Raw genomic sequence first — 25,386 nt, 5'->3', positions numbered from 1 at the left:
CGAATAACAGAGAGAGAGAGTCGTAGCAGCAGCAGCCATGAAGTACAATCCGCGCGTCTCAAGCTCCCGGCGCAAGTGCAGGAAGGCGCACTTCACCGCGCCGTCTAGCATGCGCCGGGTGCTGATGAGCGCACCCCTCTCCTCCGATCTCCAGAACAAGTACACCGTCCGGTCCGTCCCTGTCCGTAAGGACGACGAGGTCCAGGTGGTCCGCGGGACATACAAGGGCCGTGAGGGCAAGGTCGTCCAGGTATACCGCCGCAAGTGGGTCATCCACGTGGAGCGCATCACACGCGAGAAGGTGAATGGGTCCACCGTCAACGTCGGCATCCATCCGTCGAAGGTCATCATCGCAAAGCTCAAGCTCGACAAGGATCGCAAGGCCCTCTTAGATCGGAAGGCCAAGGGCCGTGCCGCCGAAAAGGCCAAGGGCAAATTCACAGCCGAGGAGGTCTCCGCAGCTGATGGATCTGGCCTCTCCCTCCAAGAGGTCGATTAGATCGACGGTCATAGTAATGCCTCTTCTTTCTCTCTCATTCTTTATTGAAATACCATCGACGGTTAGGATTTGATGCTGTTTTTCTTTTATATTTTTTGTTTTGTATAGGGGACTAAATGTTATGGTTAATGGCGTTTTTGGTAATTTCGGATTTTTGTTATGCTATCATGCGCGGAATGGATTAGACTGTTTTTTCAATTATCCTTTTTTTTTTTTTGTCTTTACGGTGGATTCTCTATTTTTGGAATTTCGGTTTTTTTGAATGCGGGTTTTTTTGAATGCATGAGCGTCGGGAAATGTATGCGTTGATGTTAGTTATAAGCACCCTATATCTATATGGATGTTGCACATTTATGAGTTTAGACCGTTCATCTGCTAGGCTGTGCTGAAGATGGGCCATGCCCCAACAAGCATGATGGGTGGATAATCATACACACTGATTGGACGGGTTTTGCTTATTGAATGTTGATATTTGGTTGGATCTTGCGCCCATTAAAAATGTTTTTCAATTCTTTGAAGGATCATACAATTGGTGTGATTTTTTTTTATCCATTCTAGGGCTATGCAGGTTAATGCTCTGGGTCTTGCATATTTGAGCCGCATGTATGGATATTGAGGTCTTGATAACTTAGGTTCTAAGGGCCTGTTTATTAACGCTGAATTTTTGCACTTAACGCGGAATTGGGAAAATGTTCTGTGTTTAGTGGTGTTTGTTAATGCGTTGTTAACGCGGAAGAAGGAAAGCGCTAAGTGGTTTTTCACTGAATTCTTTCCGTGATAGGAGTCTGGCTTAATGGTGAATGCGGAATGCGCTCAGTGAATTTTTTATTAAATAAAAATTTTTGTTTCCAAAATTACCCATTTTCAAGTTACTATGACAATTTTTTCTCTTTAAATTGTTTGCGCAATACAAAATCAACTTTTAACCTGTGAAACTTCTTTATGTCCCACCATGATGTATGTGTTTCATCCATTTTTAAAGATCATTTTAGGGCTTGATACCAAAAATGAGAGGAATATAAATCTCAAGTGGACCATACCACAAGAGAACAATAGTGATTGGATATCCACCATTAAAATTCTCCTAAGGCCCAATGTACAACACATTGTGACAATCTCCCGCTTAGAGGAATTGAGGGCCGTATGATGATATTTTAGTTTTTTATTAAGTATTTTAGTTTATTTGAATTAAATATAACGATTTTATTTTCATTTAATAAAAAATAATTTGTTTATAATGTAAAACATTTCTGAACAAGTGATAGGGGTAAATGTGTCAAATTAACATATTTCAGACATTTAAGATGTTTGTTAACAAACAATTTGTTTCAGATTCAGTACTTAATTTTTAGACTTCAACCATAATTATCAAACAAGTTTTTTTACTTCAGATTTCAGATTCAAGCTTTAGATTTCAGATTCAGGCTTCAGATTTCAGATTCGGTCTTTAGACTTCAGATTTAACAAAAAGGGCCTAAGTCTGGTTTTATTGTTGGGATGTGTTTGGAGGAATTGAACAATATGTTGGCGATATATATTCATCCGTGGTGGATGAGATATGGCCTAACATTGCAGTGGTCAAATGATTGTAGGCATCTTATCAGCGGACATGAAATGGATAGTTAAAAAGATAACTGGCCATTGGTCGAAATTCAGTGGGCAAAAGTGTGGTGACTGGGATCATTTGCTTATTTTCATTTTTGCACAATGCCCCAACCATATTGGATCCACCATTTGAATTGTGTGGATTAACATACATGTGTCATCAATGTTGTTAATGTTTATGTGCGTGTAAGTATGATCTTCCCCACTTCGCTAGACTATCATTAACAATATTTTCAAGGGCAAAGGTGAAAACAAAATTTGGAGGGCATAGAAAATAGATCATACCATACTACTGCCTTTAGGTGGAGTTCCCTTTTAGGAATGCGTGATATAAGCATTTCATTCATTCATATTGAGAAATATAGATGCAAGTTTGCAGCCTAATGCATGTGAGATATATTGAAGCGGATGATGGTATGAATAAATTAAAGTTTTTCCATCATTGGGATGGTAATAAAATCAAACTATTTGAATAAAGATGTGAGGTTGTAATCTTACAGCAAGGATTATCTTTTCAGAATGGTTGGTGTACAAAATTCCAAACAGCTGTAAATGACCATGCATATGTAGTTAGATTTTACATTCATGTGCATCTTGTACGATATGTTAGTTGGGCCCTGAGATTTTTTTTCTATCTTGGATCAGAACGAGGGTTATTGCGATGGTTTTTATGTTTTTGTTTTTGGCCACGAGATCTCCTATGGATCTTAATTTGTTTTATATATAGCTAAAAGCATGCGCAATGCGTTTACTCGTGTCTGAAAAATCCTCTCCAATCTGTCCAGTGAGGTGTATACAGTTATCTAAAGCCATGTGTTTGTAGGAAATGGAGCAAATGGATTGCTGGTCATAGTTTTATAAATATAACTTCACTATGAATATACCTTGCTAAATGATAGGTTTGAGGATAGGGTCTCATTATCCTAGTATGAGTTCATTGACAACTAGGGAGTATGACACCTGCAACGAATGTGGGAAGAGGAAGTGAGGGAGAAATCAGGGAAAGAATTTTGGATTGAGGAACATGCCCTATAACCCGAAGCTCTATGGGTCTGCCCAATGTTTGTGCGAGATCCACTCTCTCCTTTTCTGCCAGATCATGTTAGGGCATAGATCCAAAAAATGAGGCAATTGAACACTTAAGTGTCTCACACCGCAGGAACAATGAAAGATGGAAATGCCCACTGTTGAGACCTTTTGATGTCCACTGAGATGTTTGTACGCCCTCCAAACTCTTCATAAGATCTCCCACCTGGATGAAGTGAAAACATATTTTCCTGATTCAAGACTTTATTGTCCTCCAAAACTTTTCAATAATGGGCATTCAACTCCTCACCGTTGTGTTGTGGCCCCCTTGAGTTTAGAATCTGCCTGTTTTTTCAGCTCACATCCTAACATAAGCTTAGCGAAACTGATGGACAGAGTGACTATAACACAGACATCATGGTGGGCCCCATAGAGCTTAAGATTATATGTTGTAAGGACAGTAGGAGAAAAGTCATGGGAGATTTTTCTTTACTAGAGAGAATCCGGGAGAAGTTTGGCCTTTTCTGGGTAGAATCTAAGCTGTTGCTGACGTTATGCAGGTGAAATGTGGAATGTCTGTTGGACACTGGCAACATCTCTTTGGTTTCCAAAATACCCCCTTGACTTTGCCACAGCCTTCGAATTGTCTATTTTCTCTCCCATGGGAAAAGTAATTGCGGGAATAAATATGTCCACACTCTGTCCCTGTTATATACAATTATAGGTATAGATCTATGATCCATTCCTAAAAGGATTTAAGCTTCAAGTGAAGATCTGATTCTGATGCGGTTCTGAAAGTGATCTTGTTGTTTCAAGGCCTAAAGGCATTGGTTTGAAATTGGCATTGGCAGATCAACTTGGACATTTAATTTTTCTCCCAATTCCAGTTTTCTATATTTTCTGCTGGGTTGCTGTAAGAAATATCTAAGTTATTTCTCCATAAGTGAATTCACTTGTCAGCTTGCAAGTAGGTTTATGAACTGATGGAGACATCATGCGCACTCACGCCGCCCCCCTACGCATGTACGTATGTAGAAGGAGGACCCCACCATCGATCTGGCTCGATGACGACGTCCAGGGAGGGCCTCTTAGCTAGAAGTCAAGTTTTGGTTTAGAAAAGTGGCTCGATAGTCAAGAAAAGCCCACCATGGGATTTCATGATCGTGGCCCACTCATTGGATTGGTTTTATATTTTAGGTTTTACTTATTGTTATTATTTAGAACATCATGAACGCTTTAGATTTCCTTATTTAGTTTTTATTTTAGTTTACTTCATCGCCAAGTAATAGGTGTCGCACATGGTGCGAGTTTTTAGGTATAGGGTTCTCCCTATAAATAGGCACCCCTTGTAGTTCTTTTCATTCATTGAAGTTAATAAAAAAATTCCTATTTTATTTTTCTGCTCTCTTCGTGAGTTGTGGAAGAATTCAAAAGTGGGTGCGAAGCCCTCCCTTTTCGAAGGGCTAACTACCGTGGTGCGAAGCCACATCGATCCCCATTCACCCCCATCTTCCATCATCTTTTTTTCCATCTTCCCCCACCATCCGTACTTCGAATTTGTCCTTTTGTTGCATCAGATTTCTTCATTGAAGCAGGTTTTCAGATTTCGGCCCCCAGGCGAGCTGAAACTTCAGCGAAGCACCACGCACAAACCGTACATCGGATCGAGCTGAAATTTGGAGGTTTTGGAGTCCATCCCTGGCCAACCAGGGTCAAGGTGGCCTTTTTCCGAATAGTGGGCCCCACACACGTGCGGCTGAGATCACGCACACGTCCGTCTGGGCCATTGTTGCTGTCCACACGTGGGATCATCTTTGGCTCAGGTTTTTATCCTCTTTTATCCTCTCATTGCCGTTTTTCATTAATCATAACCCTAGATTACATGATCCCTAATTGATTTGCCCCTTTCTATCACCTTAGGGTTCCTTGAATTGAAATTAGGTTATCTCTTAAATTAGGGACTGATTTTTTATGCATGAGTAGTTGATTTTATTTCCCTTTGACATCGTTTGGTTTATAATTTTTATTGGTCCAGTCTTAGCCTGTGTCGGCTTGGACCCGCATAGATTCCCCTTTAATTGAATGTTTGGATTTTCATGTGGGATGTGGAATTTGCGTGATTGTTTCTGAATTGGTGTGATCTAAGCCTGAAATCTTGCATATCATATTTAATTTTTCATATCCTGCATCAAATTTGGTATCAAAGCCTAGGGTTCTTGTAGGGGAATTCATTACATGTTTAGGGTTTGGTTGTTTTTGTCCATTACACATCAATTCTCACCATATATGGCTGTTTAGAGGTCCATAAACCCTGAAATAAGCTGCTGAAATTTTCTGTTATCCCCTTATTTGAATTATTTTAGAAATTAACTTAGTTTTCTGTTTCTAGGTTTAGAAACTTTCCTTTTCTGTTTTTTTTATAAACTAATTTTTTAGAAACTTTCTTAATCTGTTTTTTAGAAACTAATTTCCTTTCCTTTTTCTTTTTTAGAAACTAATTTACTTTCCCTTTTCTTTTTTAGAAACTAACTTACTTTCTATTTTTAACAACTTTCCTTTTTTCTTTTTCTTTAGAAACTACTTTTTTTTTTTTTTTTTTTTTTTTTGAAACTTTTCTAATTTGTTTTTTTTTTTAAGAAGCTTTCCTAATTTGTTTCTTTGGAAACTTTCCTTTTTTCGTTTTTTAGAAACTAGGTTGATTCTTAAATTTTAAAAAAAAAAAAAAAAAAAATTCTCTTATAATTTGACAACTATATTGCTGAATTTTGGTTGGCACCCTACACTAAATATGGAACAATTGCAAGAGTTACTAAACAAGTTGTCCCAGAAGTTGGAGTTTATGATTAAGCGCTTGGAAATGGACCAATGCTTTGAGCAGCTTGATGAACGCATTGCCCGACTAAAGACCATCGCCAGGACAAACCCCACCATTGGGGTAGATGTCCAATCTCAGGCAGGTGGCCTGAAGGATAGACCAATGAATGTAGTTGGCCAATGAATCAGTTATGGGCGTGCACCCGTGTACCCACCCCATGAGAGACATCAAAACCACTATTTTGAGGGGTACAACATGTGCAGCCTTGTGATTGGAGAGAGTGCACCAGATGTTAGTGTGAAGTTACCCACTGAGGTCATTCCGGTAGTGGATGAGTTTCGTAATGTTTGTCCTGATGATCTACCGGATGAGTCCCCTAGGAGGGATATAGAGCACACCAGAACATGGGACACCGTAATACCTACAACCAAGTTTACGTTGAATAATTTTGTCGATAGGTCCACAGGTCTAAGTCCTCGTGAAGTCGTTACTGATTATAAACCTAGGAAACTTATTGATCTTGTTCCTATATCACTGTTCTATAGGTCGTCAGAGTCTGCAGAGTCTTTTGCGCATCACATTCATTTATGGCATCAAGAAATCAGGCAGAAGATCATGACTAATAATGAGCATTGCACATTTTCTACAGACCAATATAAATGTTTCAAAGGATTCAATATTGGGGACTCTGTGATGGTCTGTATCAGGCCCGAGCGGTATCCTTCGAGGGTCGTTCGTAAATTACACGCATGTAGCGCTGGACCCGTCAAAATTATAAAACGAAACGGTCTCAATGTGTATGAAGTAGATCTTCCACCTTTCATGGGAATTAGTTTCACATCCGATGTGGAGGATTTAGTTACTTTTCAGGGGACCACTGATACTTTGTCCGGCCCTTCGCACACCATCCTGATTCCCCATATTTATCCCTTGAACCATGACCCCTTCGCAACCCATTTTTCCAGCCTCTAAGTCCCATACCTACCCTTCCCGACCCATTTTTTCAGCCTCTACATCCCATACCTACCCCGTCCCGATCCATTTTCCCAGCCTCTACCTCCCATATCTATCCTTCCCAACCCATCTTTCCAGCCTCTACGTCCCAGACCTACCCGTCCCGACCCATGTTCCCAGCCTCTACCTCCCATACCTACCCGTCCCGACCCATCTTCCCAGCCTCTACCTCCCATACCTATCCTTCCCAACTCATTTTCCCAGCCTCTATCTCCCATACCTAACATTCACACACCCAAAAAGGAAATAGAGGACTGGACCATCAGATAGTTTCAACGTCGGACAGCGGGTTTCAGAAGTACGTAGTTAAATGGAAGTCACACCTAGCTTCAGACAGCATGTGGCTCACTGAGAAGGAGCTTCAGAGACTTGATCCTGACATCCTGAAGCGGTTCAGGAGTTTTATTTTGCCAGTGGTGAAATCTTTGCAGCCGGGGAGAATTGATGGGGACATCATGCGCACTCACGCCGCCCCCCTACGCAAGTACGTATGTAGAAGGAGGACCCCACCATCGATCTGGCTCGATGACGACGTCCAGGGAGGGCCTCTTAGCTAGAAGTCAAGTTTTGGTTTAGAAAAGTGACCCGATAGTCAAGAAAAGCCCACCATGGGATTTCATGATCGTGGCCCACTCATTGGATTGGTTTTATATTTTAGGTTTTACTTATTGTTATTATTTAGAACATCGTGAACGCTTTAGATTTCCTTGTTTAGTTTTTATTTTAGTTTACTTCATCGCCAAGTAATAGGTGTCGCACATGGTGCGAGTTTTTAGGTATAGGGTTCTCCCTATAAATAGGCACCCCTTGTAGTTCTTTTCATTCATTGAAGTTAATAAAAATATTCCTACTTTATTTTTTTGCTCTCTTCATGAGTTGTGGAAGAATTCAAAAGTGGGTGCGAAGCCCTCCCTTTTCGAAGGGCTAACTACCGTGGTGCGAAGCCACATCGATCCCCATTCACCCCCATCTTCCATCATCTTTTTTTCCATCTTCCCCCACCATCCGTACTTCGAATTTGTCCTTTTGTTGCATCAGATTTCTTCATTGAAGTAGGTTTCCAGATTTCGGCCCCCAGGCGAGCTGAAACTTCAGCGAAGCACCACGCACAAACCGTACATCGGATCGAGCTGAAATTTGGAGGTTTTGGAGTCCATCCCTGGCCAACCAGGGTCAAGGTGGCCTTTTTCCGAATAGTGGGCCCCACACACGTGCGGCCGAGATCACGCGCACGTCCGTCTGGGCCATTGTTGCTGTCCACACGTGGGATCATCTTTGGCTCAGGTTTTTATCCTCTTTTATCCTCTCATTGCCGTTTTTCATGAATCATAACCCTAGATTACATGATCCCTAATTGATTTGCCCCTTTCTATCACCTTAGGGTTCCTTGAATTGAAATTAGGTTATCTCTTAAATTAGGGACTGATTTTTTATGCATGAGTAGTTGATTTTATTTCCCTTTGACATCGTTTGGTTTATAATTTTTATTGGTCCAGTCCTAACCTGTGTCGGCTTGGACCCGCATAGATTCCCCTTTAATTGAATGTTTGGATTTTCATATGGGATGTGGAATTTGCGTGATTGTTTCTTAATTGGTATAATCTAAGCCCGAAATCTTGCATATCATATTTAATTTTTCATGTCCTGCATCATGAACCAAGTAGCAGAAAGGTGACACACATCATGAGCATGAGAACTTCCGCAGGCTCTTTTATAGATGGTTGAGGAGGTTCTCAATGATTCATTTTTCCCTTTGGCATACCAGCACTACGCATTGGAGGAAGTTGTGTACCATGTACTCATTCCTGAATGTACTGGAGTGACCCATGATCCAGGTAATGCTTTTTTCCAGATATTGGTTGCGGGTTTGTTCTGGTGTATGAATGGTACTGGTTTTAGGTCTTTCTTTAGGTACCCGTACCCTCTCTTTGCTTTACAGACCAGTGCCAAGGTTCCACCACTGTCTTGATAAGGCATCCCGATTTTTAGGCTCCTACCACTTGTCAGCGTGCAAGTAGGTTTGTGGTCCGGGTCTATATCTCTTTCCTTATACAAGAGAAACCTCCACCTTTGAGATAGTGTAGTCCCCCTTTTTTGCCATTAGTGTTTTTGGCATATACCTTATCTTGAGGAGCTATTTCCAGCTTGCTTCTTATTATGTAAGTGGTCATTCCAACAATATTTATTAGGCTTCTGTTTCAGTGGCATGAATTAGGGTTGATCTGATCATTTCCCTTCTTTTTTTTTTGGGTGTTTACCATTTTTAGCTGGAATCAGTGACTTGTAGGTTGGTAGTTACATCAGGGTAATGATTATGTAAGATTTTTTATTTTTTATTTTTTATTATTTTTTTGGTTTTTTAGGTGTGTTGGAGTCATCTGGGGAGAGTGTTTCACTCGTTTTTTTGAGGATGGCTGTGGAAATTGAAATATATTTCCACACCTTTTCTGTCTTTTTGCAAACAGGCCAAACCGTCATTTCCTGAGTTCTTCAGAATTTTCAACCTATCCAAACAGCGCTGATAATAGAATTATCTCAACTATATATTACGGAAGTACCAATGGACACTCCCAGTAATTAGTCTTGAGAGTACCGAAATTTTGTATTTGAAAGGACATTGTGGGCTCGTTTGGGAGCTTGTAAATGGATGTAAATGGGAAATGGAATTGGAGGTAGATGAATTGAGAGTAAATTGCTTACTCAGTATGTGTTTGGATGGGGGTAAATGAAATGCATTTGAAATCCAAATACTTTGTTTGGATAGGAGTAAATGGGAGGATTTGGAATGCATAGGAATTTTTCAATATATTCACGGTGACGTAGCTGATATCTATCTCAAATTAGTGTATTCATGTGATATTTAATAGATTGATTGTAATAAGCCCATTGAAATATATAATTTAGCCAAAAAAAATCTTGAGCCTTGGTTGGGCCACAAACGGGGAGGATCACAAACAAGCAACTTGCCAATGCATTTTACCTGTCCATTTAGAAGGCTAACCTTTAGATGGTTTGGATCATTTTATTGGAGTGATTTTTAGTTATGTAGTTGATATTTGTATGGTTTTGGAGCATCACTATCATCTCATGTGTATGGTGGACATGTGCGTAGCAGCGCTACCTTTGTTTAGACACCCTATTCTCCAAGTAGCCTAAAAAGGGGGCATGCCACCCCCATTTACTTTCAAATTCTCTCCCGTGGGGAGGATTTCAGCCCATTTTATTTCATTTGCATGCATTTACTTCTATCCAAACACACTTAAAATACCATTTACCTTCATTTACTCCCAATTCCTCCAATTTTAAAGTAGCTGAGAAGGTACTTAGCAGAGTTTGCAAATTGCAAATTGGGCCTGCTTTGCAACAGATGGCTCAGATTTTACCTTCTCCGTGTGAAGTAATGTGTTGAATTTTTTATGCTAAGCCCACACACTACCCCTTTCCCGTCTGCACCCATTCTCTACTGGTTGTAGCTGGCACACATTCTCCGCTGCATGTAGCTGGCACCCTGTGTGCGTGCAAGCCTCTAGCTCCACCTTTTCCCTGCATCACTCTAGCCACCTAACTCTTCCTCTCTCTTTGTTTCTGAGTTCCAGACTAGCTTTTTAGCATATACTCCTGCCTTTAACCGAAATATTTTATTTTTATATTTATGTTCACAAAAAAAAAAAGCCTTGCATGGACTTCTTTCCGTGTGTATCTCACACCTAATTTCTCTCTGCATAGCTTGCACCCTTGAATATTTGTAGCCTCTCTCTCTCTCTCTCTCTCTCTCTCTCAGCAGCCCACACTGCTTTTTGCATGTAGCCTACTCTCCTATCTTTCCCTCTCCCTTCTCTCCACATTCGTTGAGTGTGCCATATAATCTCCACCATGTATGTGTGGTGACCCAAAATCATGATAATAGATCTTGGTCACACTCAATTGAGATACGAAAATTTTGAAGGCCCAACGTAAAAGAAAGGAGCTATGCTATGGAAGGCCCCACCATGGATGGTAAGGGTACCCTGCCTCCATCTTCCCTTGCTTCGGGAGATCCTCTCAATCATAAATCAGGACCGTACAAAATTCAAATCATGGTCCCCATTTGGATGGGCCATAGGCTTAAAGGTCTGGCCTTTACGGAGTTGGCCATTTCATTCTTAAATGCCCCAGATAACCCCACCTTGGTTGGCTGTGGGCTCATGTTTTAGGCCCAATAACTAATTGGGCTGGGTATGGGCTTATGTTTACCAAGACATGAGATGAGTATGCCCAATTCAACTGACCTATCCAACAATGATGGGCTGAATTTTTTTGTTGGGCCTGGTTTGTAATTACATATCAATGCATGCAAGAAGAAAACAGCTCATCCTATCCATCACTTTTCTACTGTATATAGACAAAGGTATACACGTTCTATATGTTGTCTTTAGATGAGGTATATACATGTATTATGGCCCAGTCCGGTTGGTCCAAGGGACAGGTCTGGGCTTGAAATCTAGGCCTGGGGTTCGCATGGAGATAGCCTTGGGCCAGTGATGAATGGTCACCTTGGCCCGTTCGCCGGACTCAATTAGAAACCTTGTAAGGTCCCCATGCATTATACATGTGTAGTTTAAAAGCACTTTTGGACTTGTGGTCATATTTCTATGATCAAAACCATGTGATGGTCTAAAGCGAAACCCCAAAACATTCTCAGGTTTGGACTATTTCAAACTTATGATAATTTCACTCTTTTCATTGCATGGCCAGCCCTTCAGGCCAGGGCAGGGCCAAGGCCATCATAACCGAATGATGATCTTATGTTGGAATGTCAGATGGATAATTAGCAAGTATTTATCATCGTTTTTCAGACCTAACAATCCAGTTATCCTTGCAATTGTAAGCATTAATCCACTCTAAATCCTGAGATTTTCAAATATATTCATATAGACTTTTGTGAGGTTGGTTCTATTCAGCCATTGATATCTAGATTTGATGGTTTTACTAGAACTATAATGCTGAATCCAATTACATCTCTTTGTAGATTAATATATGCTATTCTTCAATTTAACTCTCATCAATTCTTATGAATGTAAGTAAGATATTTTTATCATTCTCCTCAATTTAACTCTTGTCAAATGTTATAAAGGGAAGTAAGATGTTTTTATAATTCTTGCAAAATGATAAAACGGAGTTAGTTGAACTGTAATAAAGTAATGCACCAATAAGCACATGTCATGTGGCATTCTAAAAGCATTTTGAAAATTATTATTATTATTTTCTTGAAAAGTAATTTTAGAGGCCAATCATGATGTCCTGTAACAATTGTTAATGGCCATAAAGGCCGTTACGTAAAAGTAACATTGGCAACCGTTACAGTTACAGTCGTAATGGCCGTTATGGAAAGAATGACCTATAACAGCCAGTACAACCAAGGGCTGAAAGTCGGGTGGGTCGGGTTGTTCTTCAACCCCAGCCCAACCCAAGGATCTTATACCTCAACCCTAACCCATCCCAACCCAACCTCGGGTTGGGAATTCTCAACCCAAGCCCAACCCATGAGGGCTTGTTCGGGTTGGTTAGATGGATACATGCTAATATTTTTGTTATTACATTAGTGAATTATATTTCAATACATGTCTTATTTTTTATACTAATGATTTTATTAATCGTATATGTAGTTATTTATCATAAAGAACTTCATTTTTTCTAAACAAACAAGCTAAAATATAAGACTACTCCTTTACAAGTTATGTAGCACACAATCTATTTGGGAGAGAGAAATCCAGTATATTTTGTTAGCTTGAGTCATCGGAATGAGTGGACTAATGAGACCTGACGGCACTAGAATTTCATGTGCCTTCAACACAGACAATCCCACTCAATTATAATCTATATGTAACTTGTATATCAATCGGGTTCAAGTTGACTCGGGCATCCCGAGACCTCAACCTAAGCCTGACCCAAGCTTTATTGGGTTGGTATTCCCAAGCTCAAGATCAAACCTGATACATCCTTCCCGAACCCAACCCAATGTTAAGTTGGTCAAGGGTTGGTCGGGTTGAACCCGCCCGACTTTTAGCCCCAGTACAACCCCATGTAATGGCCCATTATGCCCCCTATAAAGGCTCTAATGGCCCTATAACGGCTTATTATGTCCCCACAGAGTATAACGACCTCATAATAGTTTATTACAGGGCTGATATAGGTTTTTTCAGATTTTTTTAATTAAAAAAAGAGACTATCATAGTCAGTACAGGGCCACAACGGCCATTATAATCCATATTGTAAAGATAACAATGGTAGCCGTTATAAAATACCTTAAGACCAATTGTCCCTCTCTGATTAGTGGACCAACTTATTATGATTCAATTGGCTCTATTGTGTCATTTCCCCTCATTCTTTCCTCATTAAAAGTAATGAAATTTGGCCATTTTATATAAAGTTGAAAAATGAGTGGGACTATTTACAAATACAGAAAAAATAGTGGTAGGATTAGGGGTGTACATCGAGTCGAACCGAGTCAAGCTGGCCTCAACTCGACTCGGCTCAGCCACTAGCTGACCTCAACTCAAACTCGGCTCAGCTCGGCTCGGTCCTCAAGCCTGACTGGCCAACTCGGCTCAGTTTGGTCAGCAGGTCAGGCCAATTCGAGCCAAGATCGAGCCGAATTCGCACAAGCATTTTCACAAACACCTGGAACGCACCTTCAAAATCTCTTTTTTTTTCTTTTTCTTTTTTTTAATTTTTTAAACCGACTGTCAATAATAACTTCTGGATTGCACGTTTCAAAACCTCAAAGCAGAAGCGAGGGAAACTGCTACACGGCAAGCAGCCAGCGTTGAGCAATTCAATGTATCTGACAACACGCATTAGTAAAAGAAACTATATTATACACTTCCACCGAGTTGCATCACGGAAATCAACCAACTCATCTATGTCAGTCCTGAAGATGCTTCTGAGTATTGAAATTGGGACAGATCTGGAGCCTGCCATCCTAGCAGTTCCATTTCCAGCTCCTTAGCTGTATGTAAAATAATAGCAATGATTTTATAGGTATTTTATCAAACACATCCTAAGCAACATAAAAATCAAGAAAAAAGGGTATTTTTTTCATATACATACCTTCCTTGCCACCAGCCCCACTTCGTTGAGTCATCTCATCAAACACTTGGTGAGCAACATCAATATCAAAGTAACTAAGTCACCAAACTGGTTCGATCCGAGTTGAGTCAAGCTAGGGCCAACTCGAATTCATTTTCGAGCTCAAAAAAATCAGCTCAACTCGGCTCGAACTCAGCTTCGAACGTCAAATCAAGCTTTTTTGAGTCGAGTCGAGCGAGCTAACCGAACTAGCTCGGTTCGTGCACACCCCTAGGTAGGATGCTGAATGATCCTACCATTGGCCAAAGATGTATTTTTGTCCATTTCTTAATTAGGATGCTTTATTGTTTTCCCACAGTTGTGTGTTATACTTACATCCTGCTGCAACAACTAAAGTAAATAGGGCCAACGGCATGCGCCGGGCCATTCATCATTGCCCTGGGCTCGGCCTGGCCCAAGCATGAGCCCGGATTTCAAGCCTGAGCTTGGCTCTCATTGTATGCCAAAATAAATAAATAAATTTAGGCTTCTACTATTGGATGGCACACATGTTAAAGATCTAGGCCATTCATTAGGTAACGTACAAAGTGAACATGCCTTAATTTAAAATAATAATAATAATAATAATAATAAGAAACTAATCAATTGAATAGGCAGATCACATTCATATGTGAAAGAATGGCTGCTTACTATAAATATCCAACAGTCCGAATTCGGCATATAGCCTACCTTGATCCAGGCCATTCAAGTCTCACTTGATGAGTGTCCTACCTTGATCACACATGTGCCATCTGTGAAGGTGGGCCGCATTCTATCAAGATCCATGAACAAAATAGTTAGGTTCAATATGATAATTAAGTATATGGATTTTCAATAATAACATGGCCTTGGTCAAGGATCCAGATCATTGGTCCATCGACTCTTCTTTCGAAGTAAAATGGCCCAAAAATCTCCACATTAGAAGATCCTAATAACAAATATTTGGCCCATTTTCCATTTAATTCATTCAATTGTTTATATCACTACAAATTAAAAGGTGTTGTCCTATCAAGAAAATTTTAAAGGCACGGCAAATCTGTGACCGTACAACAAAACAATGGTCTGGATTACCAAACCAAATGTCCCACTTGTTAGAACTGAAAATACATGTTTGCAAAGGCAGGGGCCTACAGAGCATTGTTGGAAAGGGATGTCTCTGATGCAATCTGGTAATTAGGTAGTAACTGCTCATTTTGATTAAGGTGATAGCTATATGAAATGGATTTCGAAATTCAGCTTTTGAAGCATTTCTAATATAAAATCTAATAAATGAAAACTTTAGAAAATCCATTATATAAAATGAGAACTGTTATTAATGACATACACATGGTGTACTCAACAGTGCATATAAGTAATACAGCAATTTCTATTTTCTAAGCTGTGGACACCATATGTATGATATAAACATAAAATAGCTGGATAGAAAGTAGGGTTCAATTCGCACACCTTCATGTTCGCTATCCATTTGGGTCTCACTTTTTTTTTTTCTTTTTTTTGTTAGCTTGTTAGTACACCCACTGTCTGTTCACACTTCACTGCTAGCCACCCTCTCTAGTGAATCAGTACCAAGACCTCAACGAGGTATCTTTCACTCAATCTACCACTTGAGCTATGGATCTGGGTGTCCATCTAGGTGTCCATCTGGGTCTCACTTGAGTTCCACTCTCCCACATGTACGCACCTTTGCACACGTGTCATGGGCGTCTAATCCAAACGGTCCATGCGATGCGGTATCCACTGAAACCCTAAGAGAAAAATTTTCACCTTGATCTTAAATTTTAGTGGGCCATAATAAAGAGAAATGTAAATCAAGGGATGAAACTGTTTTCATTTTTCATGGCACACCATAGGTTGGGTGAAAGTAAAATTGGGCGTAGGGAGTTTCATGAGGTGTAGGGGCTCTTCATTAAATATTCATGAGTCGCAACTCACAAGTAGTAACCATGTTAGAAAGGTCCTAATCATCTACAACTCTTTCTATTGCAGTCCCATAATGTGGGGCCCACAATATTGTATTTGTGACATCTACTCTCTCTCTCTCTCTCTCTCTCTCTCTCTCTCTCTCTCTCTCTCTCTCTCTCTTGTACGGTGATTGTAGACTTTATTTTGGTATGTTATTTTACTAGTTATATCTGTTACTTTAATAGCGTTATTTGATGTTATATTTTTTTTTATTATGTATTAGTTTATTGATTGCAAGTGTTAACCTAACTTAATCTGATTTAATTGGGCCCAATGCAATCCAATCTAACCCGGCCCAACCCAAATTTTAGTAGGATTAAGTATTCTATGCCTTGGGTTGGGACGGTTTAGGTTGGCTAGCTTTGGTTAGGCTTTGGGGGCTCCTCTTAAGGTTGGGCTGGGTTTGGGTTTGGGTTAGCCCTTAATTAACTTCACCCAAATTGCCAAAGTCACACCCTATCATCAACTATGGATGGAGTATTTTCGAAAAGGTATATTGCGATTCATCCCACCCATCACCAACTTCAACATTGATCAAAAGATAAAAGTTATAGGTCAACAATTTAACAAGTTCGCACTATTTTTAAGTTTCAATGTAGTGTGATTCGATGCTATCATCATCATCAAAGTCTTATTCCAACTAATTAGGGTTAGCTACATGAATCATGTTGCAACATTTCACTCTATTTGAAATGTTATATTATCTAAATTCATTGAAGGAGTTACGGTAAAAAGTTTAACACTGAATTAGCATACCTACATATATCCATGTTTGGCTAAGAAATCCGTAGTTATCTGTTGCATGAGAAGGCTTTCACTCCATTAATGATAGCATATATCTATAACTACCAAAATTATATATTAGTTTAGCTTGGAATAGTCTACCATCTATTGGTTGCCTTCATGACCATTTAAGGGGCATCTGGATTGTAACTTATATAAGTTGTTTATGCCTCAAGTAGCTTATTTTGGTTTCTACTTCTTCAATAGATAAGTATATTTAGTAAACAGTATATTTATAGCAAAAAAGTATAAAATCATGTTTGGTTCACCCTTAATATGCATTGGTCCGCCCTTATTATACACGGTCCATCATGTGCGTCTAACTTTTGATGTGGATCATTCATTATATTGAGCTCACCCTAGCCTTGTTTTAATGTGAACCATCCACTATGAACCATCCACTATGTGGGTCCTACCTTCAATGTGGACCATCCACTTTGATGTGGATTATCCATCATGCAGGGCCTATCTTGGATGTGGGTCGTCCATCATGTGAGCCCACCTTTAATGTGGATTGTCCATCGTGTAAGGCCCAACTTCAAAGTGAGCTGACCATCAAGCGGGCCCACCTTAGATGTGGGTGATACATCATTAAGGCCTGACCTTCGATGTGAACTATCCTCATGGTGATCCCACCTTCATATAGGTCATCTATCATGCGGAGCCCACCTTTAATATTCATCATCCATCATGTGGAGCCCAACTTTGACATAGACTGTCCATCGTGTGGGCCCATGATGCGGAACCCGCCTTGGATGTAGGCCATTCATTAGTGCGTGGCTGACCTTTGAGGTGGACCATCCATTATATGGGGCCCACCTTCAATATATCCACCGCCCCTCATGTGGATCCCACCTTTGATATAGACCATCCATCGTGTGGGCCCCACCTTCAATGTGGGATGTTCATCATGTGGGCTCACCTTAATGCAGGTCATTCATAATGTGGTTCCCACCTTTGATGTAGACCATCCATTGTGTGGGTCCCACCTTTGATGTGGACCTCCCATCATGTGGGGCCTCCTTTGATATGGACCATCCATCGCTTGGAGAGGGAGAGAGAGAGAGAGTTGAAATTTAAAAAAAAAAAAAAAAAAAACTTAATGTGATAAATAAGTTACCTTTACAAGGAACTTGCCAAACTAACTTAAGTTAAAAAAGTTACTGGTTGGTATCCAAATGGCTGCTTATTGACCACACTCAGTGCTGCTTCAATCACTTTCATACTTCCAAAATTATTTAAAAAAGATTATACTCTTATAATTTTCCCTATTCAAGACACCTCTCGATGTGGTCACTAAGAACCCATTTGGATACCACCAAATAAGTTACTTTTTCTACTTAAGCAGTGGATAAGTAAGTTTGATTTATGATCAGTTATAAAAGTAACTTTTCAAAAAGAAAATAAAATTAAAGTTACTTAATCACTTTAGTTTAATAATTAGAAATCGAGATAAGCTACTTAAGTCATAAGTAGCTTCTCTTTACGATCGGTGTACATCAGTACTTCCATGTTGATCTCCACCCATCCCAAGTCCAGATTTGACCATGTAAAGAGTTTCTAGATGTATCACTGCTCTGTATTAAAACCTCACTTTCTGTATGTTTGAACTTAAGTAGATCTTCATAACGTTAAAAGAGTCCAAATCTGTGGAATGTGGAAACTTTGAAAACAACCTAATGTTAAGCTAAGAGAGAAGAAAATCAGGTCACTTGATTCAAAAGTCTTCATAAACCATCAATGTTTTGATGATCTGTCTACCTTAGAGAAAATCTTTGATACTGACACTTATATCTAATTTAATAACTGACCACTCCGTTCCTACACATTGGACAAGTAATTCAAATTTAAATTGTTCATTCAATAGAGCTTCAATCCACCAATTTTAAATATTGATTATTTCAAATGGTTGACTACTAAAGTTTAATAAATAGTCTTGTAATGAGTTCCATTCTAACATATATTTTGTAATTTAAAATGTCTATCAATTGCAAATATGGAAATTATAATGAAATCTGGCGAATGTGTGTCATGTACATGGGCAAACCCAAAACTAGGTCCTCTTCTCTCAATTGCAAATCAAACATGCAGGTTAAATATAGACCGTTGATTTCTTTTAGTTGTTCGTTATATGTTTACGTATTGCATTTGCATGGTGGTGCTATCATGAGCGTCTATTAGATATTTCATATTAGACAATCTTCTATACTAGATTTTTAGCAATCTATGATTGTATATTATCTCTTAACTTTACGTGTTTTTCATATTTAGAAATTTTTGTTTTAAGTTATGGGTTCGAAAATGATTTATGAGATGCATGAGATGTTGAATTTTATGTGGAAGATTGCCTAATATTCCATACGTCCATTCACATGCAAAAGCTTTGAATCCAACTCACGCTCACTAGATGGAATGTTTGTGTAGTTGTCACTCTTGTAGTTGAAGGTAGGCCTTATTTCTATATATCAAAGAATTATTTAAGTTATAGGATGGGTTTGTTTGACTTTCTCATCTAATTTTTTGTTTCTTCTCCATGTTTTCACTTGCATTCGAAGCACATTGAGTTTGATTATTACTTGATTTGATTGATGGGCAGGCACTATATCGATCCCCGATTGTCAGTGCTTCTAATCGGTGGATGTGGGTCTGAAAACATTACATCAATGGTCCAAATTCAATTGAAAAGAATGGAGTGTTGTGATCTTTCAATTGAGGAGATTTGGGGCGTCGGTGACAAGGACCAATGAACATTTCCCTTGACTTCCGGAGGGTTGTTCACATCAATCTAGATGGGCCACAAGGTTCCATACATTGAGTGCATACATGATGCGTGCGTAGGATCGAAGCCATCGAAGCGGCTGTTAGGTCCCACCATGAAGATTATTGGGTGCAGGAATCAGGGTGATGCATTCATCAGATGGGCCATGTACGCATCGGCCAATGGTTATCATGTACGGCCAACAAAATTACTAAACTCGTGTTGTGGCGTGGATCTGATTCTTGAGCCCAATGATCAATGTGGGGCCCACCTTTTTAGCGGATGCTTGCATGTGTTATAATACAATGTTACATGACGGTTATACACACTTAATGGACGATGACCCTTTGATTTGTTGAGATAGTAATCGAAGATGGAGGCAATTGTCTTTAAATTAACTGTGCTGACTTGTCAGATGTGTGGCTCATGTACACCCTAATGTCGTACTTATAAATGTGGCCCCCGGTTCTGAAGACAATTAATAAACAAGTGGGCCTTGGATTATGTTTCATAAAATCTCTTCTACAACTGTTTGTGCTAAGCCTGAGAATGGGCCTGAAATCAAAGGCCTAGTAACTAAATGGCCCCAGCCCAATTAATAAACAAGTTAAGCTTGGGCTGACATAGGGCTGCCATTGTCTGGGTGCGAGAATGGTGGAATTAGATTGGACCACATGCCATTGTTAGAGATGACTCCGTGTAGGGCATGTTTAAAAGTTATTTTGTCCAGCACGGAGCCTTTAGACAGCGACATTGGCCCAATCAAAATCCGGCATGAGAAGGGTGGGACCCACCAAGAAGATCATCAGGCGCATCGAGTCACCAGGTGAGAACAGATTACGTGCCGACAATGAGCTGAACGACCTTTACCACCAAAATGCCACTTGAGTAGGAAATCCGTACCATTAGAAGGGTGGGACCCACAAAGAAGATCATCAGGCTCATCTATTCACTAGGTAGGCCACACCTATATTTGAAGTCAGTGTGTCGGCTGTACATTGATTCCAGCTGTGTTGCTCATCGGATGAGTTGAGACGCCTGAAATTCTGTGGATGTGATATTCATGGTGGGACCTACACTTCCAATGGTACGGATATCTTTCGTGAGTGGCATGTTGGCGGGAAAGATGGTACAGCTCCATAAGTTGTGGTGCCTTTGTCTGCAGGTGGTCAGTTTTCCCACCTGGTTTTTCTGGGCTTGTCAGAAAGCCAGTGTTTCTTGGGCCCTGGCATGCTCCATAGATGGTCCTAGTTTCCACATCATAGTACACAGATCGAGCAATCTGAACTGTTGAAATAGTGGACCACCATGTGGATAAGACACCCTCGAAAGATCACAGTGGTTTTGACAATCTTAGCCATGTGATTAGAGAAATTTCCCACCGATTGATGTGGTCAATGCTCATTTTCTGCTCAACAGTACTTTTTTTTTTTTTACTTCAATGGTCTGATTGTGGACCACCACAAGATAAGTTAAACTAGTCAGATCACTATGACTGTTAACCTGTGGCCCATTCTCTCACTGGGCCATCCATAAGCACCTTCGATTTCTCTCCTGCTTCAAACATCTGCTACAGAAATTGATACTCTGGCAGAGTACTATGCCTGATATGCAGGCACTAGGAAATTGTACACGTCTCAATCATCAACTCAATTTAAACCAAATAAAGTGTAGGGCCCACTAACACTAAGTCACAGTCCTAAAATCAGATTGGTTAAGAAATCTTAACCTAACTTCTTGAAATAGGTCCATTGGATATTTTTAAATTTCAACCTTCCAATAGATGCCCACCAACACCAATGATCAAATAGGCGTAATTTTCGGTTCATAATACATCTAACTGGTACCCCCATACATCTAAGTAATTTTTAAGGGCTGTGTATCATCCATCACATTCTTCATAGTATCAAAGTTTTTCACTATGTAATACTTTCAAAATTGCATTTACCAACATGGAGTTTATCTAATACTCCAGCAGAATATGATTATTGAAGCACTCATAAATTGTGCAAGTGGTATGAACTAACATAAAGTAAATTGTTCTTTTTGTGGGACCAATCATGGAAATGATAGAGTGGACATTTGCTTGTTGAATCAAACCATTGACTATTTTACAATTTAATGGTCCACTAATCACCACCAGTTGTCTAATTATCAATTCTAATCAGTGTGACTTTTGATTTATCGTCAATCTATGCTAAACAGCCTGAATTAATGGCATGTGAGGTGATTGATATCTTAGGGTTTTAAAAAAAAATTATTATTATTATTTTAATACACGCACACACACTCACGCCGTAGTGGAATTTCACCACCTATGGGTACTCGAACCCTTGACCAGGTGTTAAAACTCCCGAGAGTCTACCACTGGAGCAAGAGGACCCATCTTAGGGCTTATTTGATAAGTCATAAAAGAAAGGAAAAGAAGTACATTTTTTAAAACATTTTTTACTGTTTGGTTGATATGGAAATTTGTAGATTTCATGATACAGTCATTATACTTTTTAACTTTTATAATTCTTAAATACACAAGTTTTCACTTTTATAATTTTCAAGTATAAAATTGAAAGTAAACTTTCCAAGATTTTTACTTATAATTCAAAATTACAACTTATATGAAATTCTTTGGAACCAATTTCTTAAGGGGTCTTTGGGATGGCTGTAAATGATTTAATTTGTAAATAATTATAAGGAAATCATTTACAAGTGTAAAATAACTTACAGCCTGTCTCGTTTGGCTTTAAGTTGTAGATAATTTGCGGGTGAATAATTGTGTTTGGATTGCTTGTAAATTATTTATATTCAATAACTAAATATTTAAAAGTAAAAGCTGTAAATGAAGAAGCAGTAAATGACATCCCAACTTTCTTTCTTTTTTCATATATATATATATAAAAACTTTATAGGCATTAATCAACATCTAAACATAACTAGTAAATAATTCCCCTGAAAATCATTTACAAGTAACCCTGTTTATAGGGATTCAAACAAACTCTAATAATAACTTATGATAATTAATTATGAATTCATTTCTTTTCTCATGCACTGCTTAAAATTTTCCTCTCTCACCTAATGGGAATTACATGTGCAAATGATAAAGACTCACCTGTAAATAACTCAAATTAAATCATCTAATTGTGTAACCTTGTCACTAAGTCACGGTTCCTAAACTTGATTAGTCATACAACCCAAACCTCTCATTTGTAGACACTTGTTAAAAAATGCCCACTATATATATCATTATTTAACCATCTAATAAATGTCCACTAATCTAATAATCAAATACTCAAATATTTAAGTCCTTACTCATGCCTCAATGGTAGACTCTTAAGAGTGTCGACACAAGGTCATGGGTTCAAATATCCAATGTAGTCTTAAAAAGCTACTCTGAAGCGTGGGTGTGTGAGTACACATGTGTTTCAAGTCTCTTATCTGGTTTGAAATATGCACGTTAACCATTTAAAGAAATGCTTCAACCAAGATCCCTTTCAGTTCTTTTGAGTATTTTAGCTAAGTTGTATATCAATCTTTTGCAGTATGCATGCCATTAGATACCATTGGAAAACAAATACTCTGTGGATCCTCTTGCATTTGTCAGGGTTTGATGCAATTACAGATTATTTATGTGATGTGGCATGGTTCTGAAATACAGTGATTCAAATTTTATTTTAAAAAAAAAAAAAAAAAAAGCAATGGACTTATTTTAGTGGTTTTATTAAAATGTTTTAACATTCTCTCAAACTACAATTTCTTCCAATCAGCAAAGTCTAGTTGCCAAGGGAGGATTTAGTTGTAGTCTCTGCCCTCTTTTGTTTCATCTCTTGTATATCTTTTGGATTTGAACTGATTTAAGGTTGGGAATTTACTTTTCTGGTTCCAAGTAGTTGAACAGGTCCAGGATCTAGTGTTTTCAACTCATTTGTGTTGATTTCTGGGGGTATTTGTGTTATATAATATTTTTGCTGCTCGGCCCAACTCTGATATACATTTAGATTTGATTATTTTTTTTCATTTTTTCTCTGCATATTTTTTAATAATAATAACAAGATCTTGTTCATGTAAGATTTTTTTTTTTTTTTGGATTTTTGGATTTTCATTGTTGTATTTGTTGCTGCGGCTGTTGTTATCTTGGTAGGTGTTGAATTGTTGAATTGGGTTGTGATTTTTTTTTATGTATACATTTTTTATTTGAGAGTTTATTTATTTATTATTTATTTTCTTTGTTTCCTTTATTTTTTATCAGATATATATTATCTTTTATTATTTTATTTTTTACTGATTGATTTGGGTGCCTTGTTTTGGGATCTACTGTTTCACCCTTCTAACCATTCATCAGTTGGGCCCCACTGTGTATGCACCGTGATATGAAATTTGGGCCAATCCGATCAGCAGGTAGGCCTGGTAAACGTAAAATCTGGACTTTTGTTCAACTATTGTTAACTATTTATTAGTACGCTTATGGTCCACCAGATGACTGGACTGGCCAAATTTTCAGATGATGGTAAATACAAGGTGGAGCCCACTTGATGAACAGCCTAGATTGGTCACACTCATCATTTGCATCTATGGGTGATTATTATTGTTGTATTTTCCTATTGGAAGTTTCAATTTTTATATAGCATTAATTTCTTTTATTAGTTTTTGGTATATGAACATAGTTGAATGAACTTATTTCTATAGAAGTTGGATGTTTGGGTCTTCTCTTTCTATAATATTTATGGGGATTTTTCATTCTCTTCTTTTATCTTCAATATCTACTGCATTATCGTATTTACATGGATTATTTATTTATTTTTACTTTTGATAACTGGGTTGATTTGGGTAGCTTGGTATGTTTGTGTTGTTAGTTCATTCATCGAAATGGAGTGTAGAGTTGTAGAATTTCATTGGCATTGTTTAGCTTGCTCTATATAGTGATTTTTGGAAATTCTACTATGAGTAAAAAGTCTGAAATCACATATTATTTTTCTCCGTTTCTTAAATGTTCATGAGCCAAACATGCCCTTAATGTTGTACTAGAGATCCAATAAAACGGGCAAGTAACAAAAACTTGTTTAATTTTTTCTAAAGATTTTTAAAGAATTCTCCTTAGTTTTCTTTTCTTAGAATTAGTATTTTCTAATTTTCCGAATTCTGGAAGTGTGATACTGATTAGTGCCGCAGTCCTCACTCATTTAAAGAGGAAGTAGCTCTTAACTTCGTTAAACATATCTTGATTGTAGGTCAACCTACTTGAGTTTCTGAGAAATTCCACGTATTATCAGTTGTCTGAAGGCCATGACCATGTTATTCTCATGCATGGATGCTTTCAGATTTCTTCAGGATCAGGTGAACACATCAATTCTTGTTGTTGCAGCTTTGGTTCACAACAACAGGCTTTCAACTTACAACTTTAACTTTGGAACTGAGGAGAATTGCCAAAAAAGTAAAATTTTCTTCATCACATGGTAACCTTTCTTTTACCTAAAGAATTAATTTAGTTTCTTGATGTTTCAATCTTCAATTACGCTGCTCAACTTTAGCTGTGATTCATGAGTCATTGTAAAATTCTCTCATTCACATATCTTTTACAATGTATAAAATTTCTTAATGGATCTCTTTATCTACATGTTGAATGTGTAGAAACCATTATTGAAACTTGTGTTTGTGCAATCATATGATGAAGGCATTACAGGATGTAAGCATTACTCATCCAGTGCAGCTATGCATGCAACACATAGACATAACTCGTTTGAATACCTTGACATGTCATTATGCTCACAGTCTAGCCATCAAGGAATGAGGAAATACCTTGACATGTAGTAGTTTTCTTTTTCT

The 25,386-nt window shown here is 38.6% G+C and overlaps 1 protein-coding gene across 2 annotated transcripts; it reads left to right on the top strand.

Annotated features, from left to right (window-relative positions):
- On the top strand, positions 1–1,098 carry LOC131220986 (large ribosomal subunit protein uL24z-like). 2 transcript variants are annotated; one of them, XM_058216037.1, is made up of 2 exons: positions 1–512; positions 879–1,098. In XM_058216037.1, exon 1 carries the CDS (start codon positions 38–40, stop codon positions 497–499), a length of 462 nt encoding a protein of 153 aa, XP_058072020.1. In that variant the 5' UTR covers positions 1–37; the 3' UTR covers positions 500–512; positions 879–1,098. The 2 variants fall into 2 exon arrangements, with proteins under 2 accessions (XP_058072020.1, XP_058072019.1); XM_058216036.1 differs by lacking the exon at positions 879–1,098 and adding an exon at positions 608–700.
- Positions 1,099–25,386: the final 24,288 nt, after the last annotated feature.

This window comes from Magnolia sinica, chromosome 12 (assembly GCF_029962835.1).
Source record: "Magnolia sinica isolate HGM2019 chromosome 12, MsV1, whole genome shotgun sequence".
NCBI classification, from domain to species: domain Eukaryota; kingdom Viridiplantae; phylum Streptophyta; class Magnoliopsida; order Magnoliales; family Magnoliaceae; genus Magnolia; species Magnolia sinica.
The sequence above is the reverse complement of the archived record's forward strand: the minus strand, read 5'-3'. Positions and strand labels throughout refer to the sequence as shown.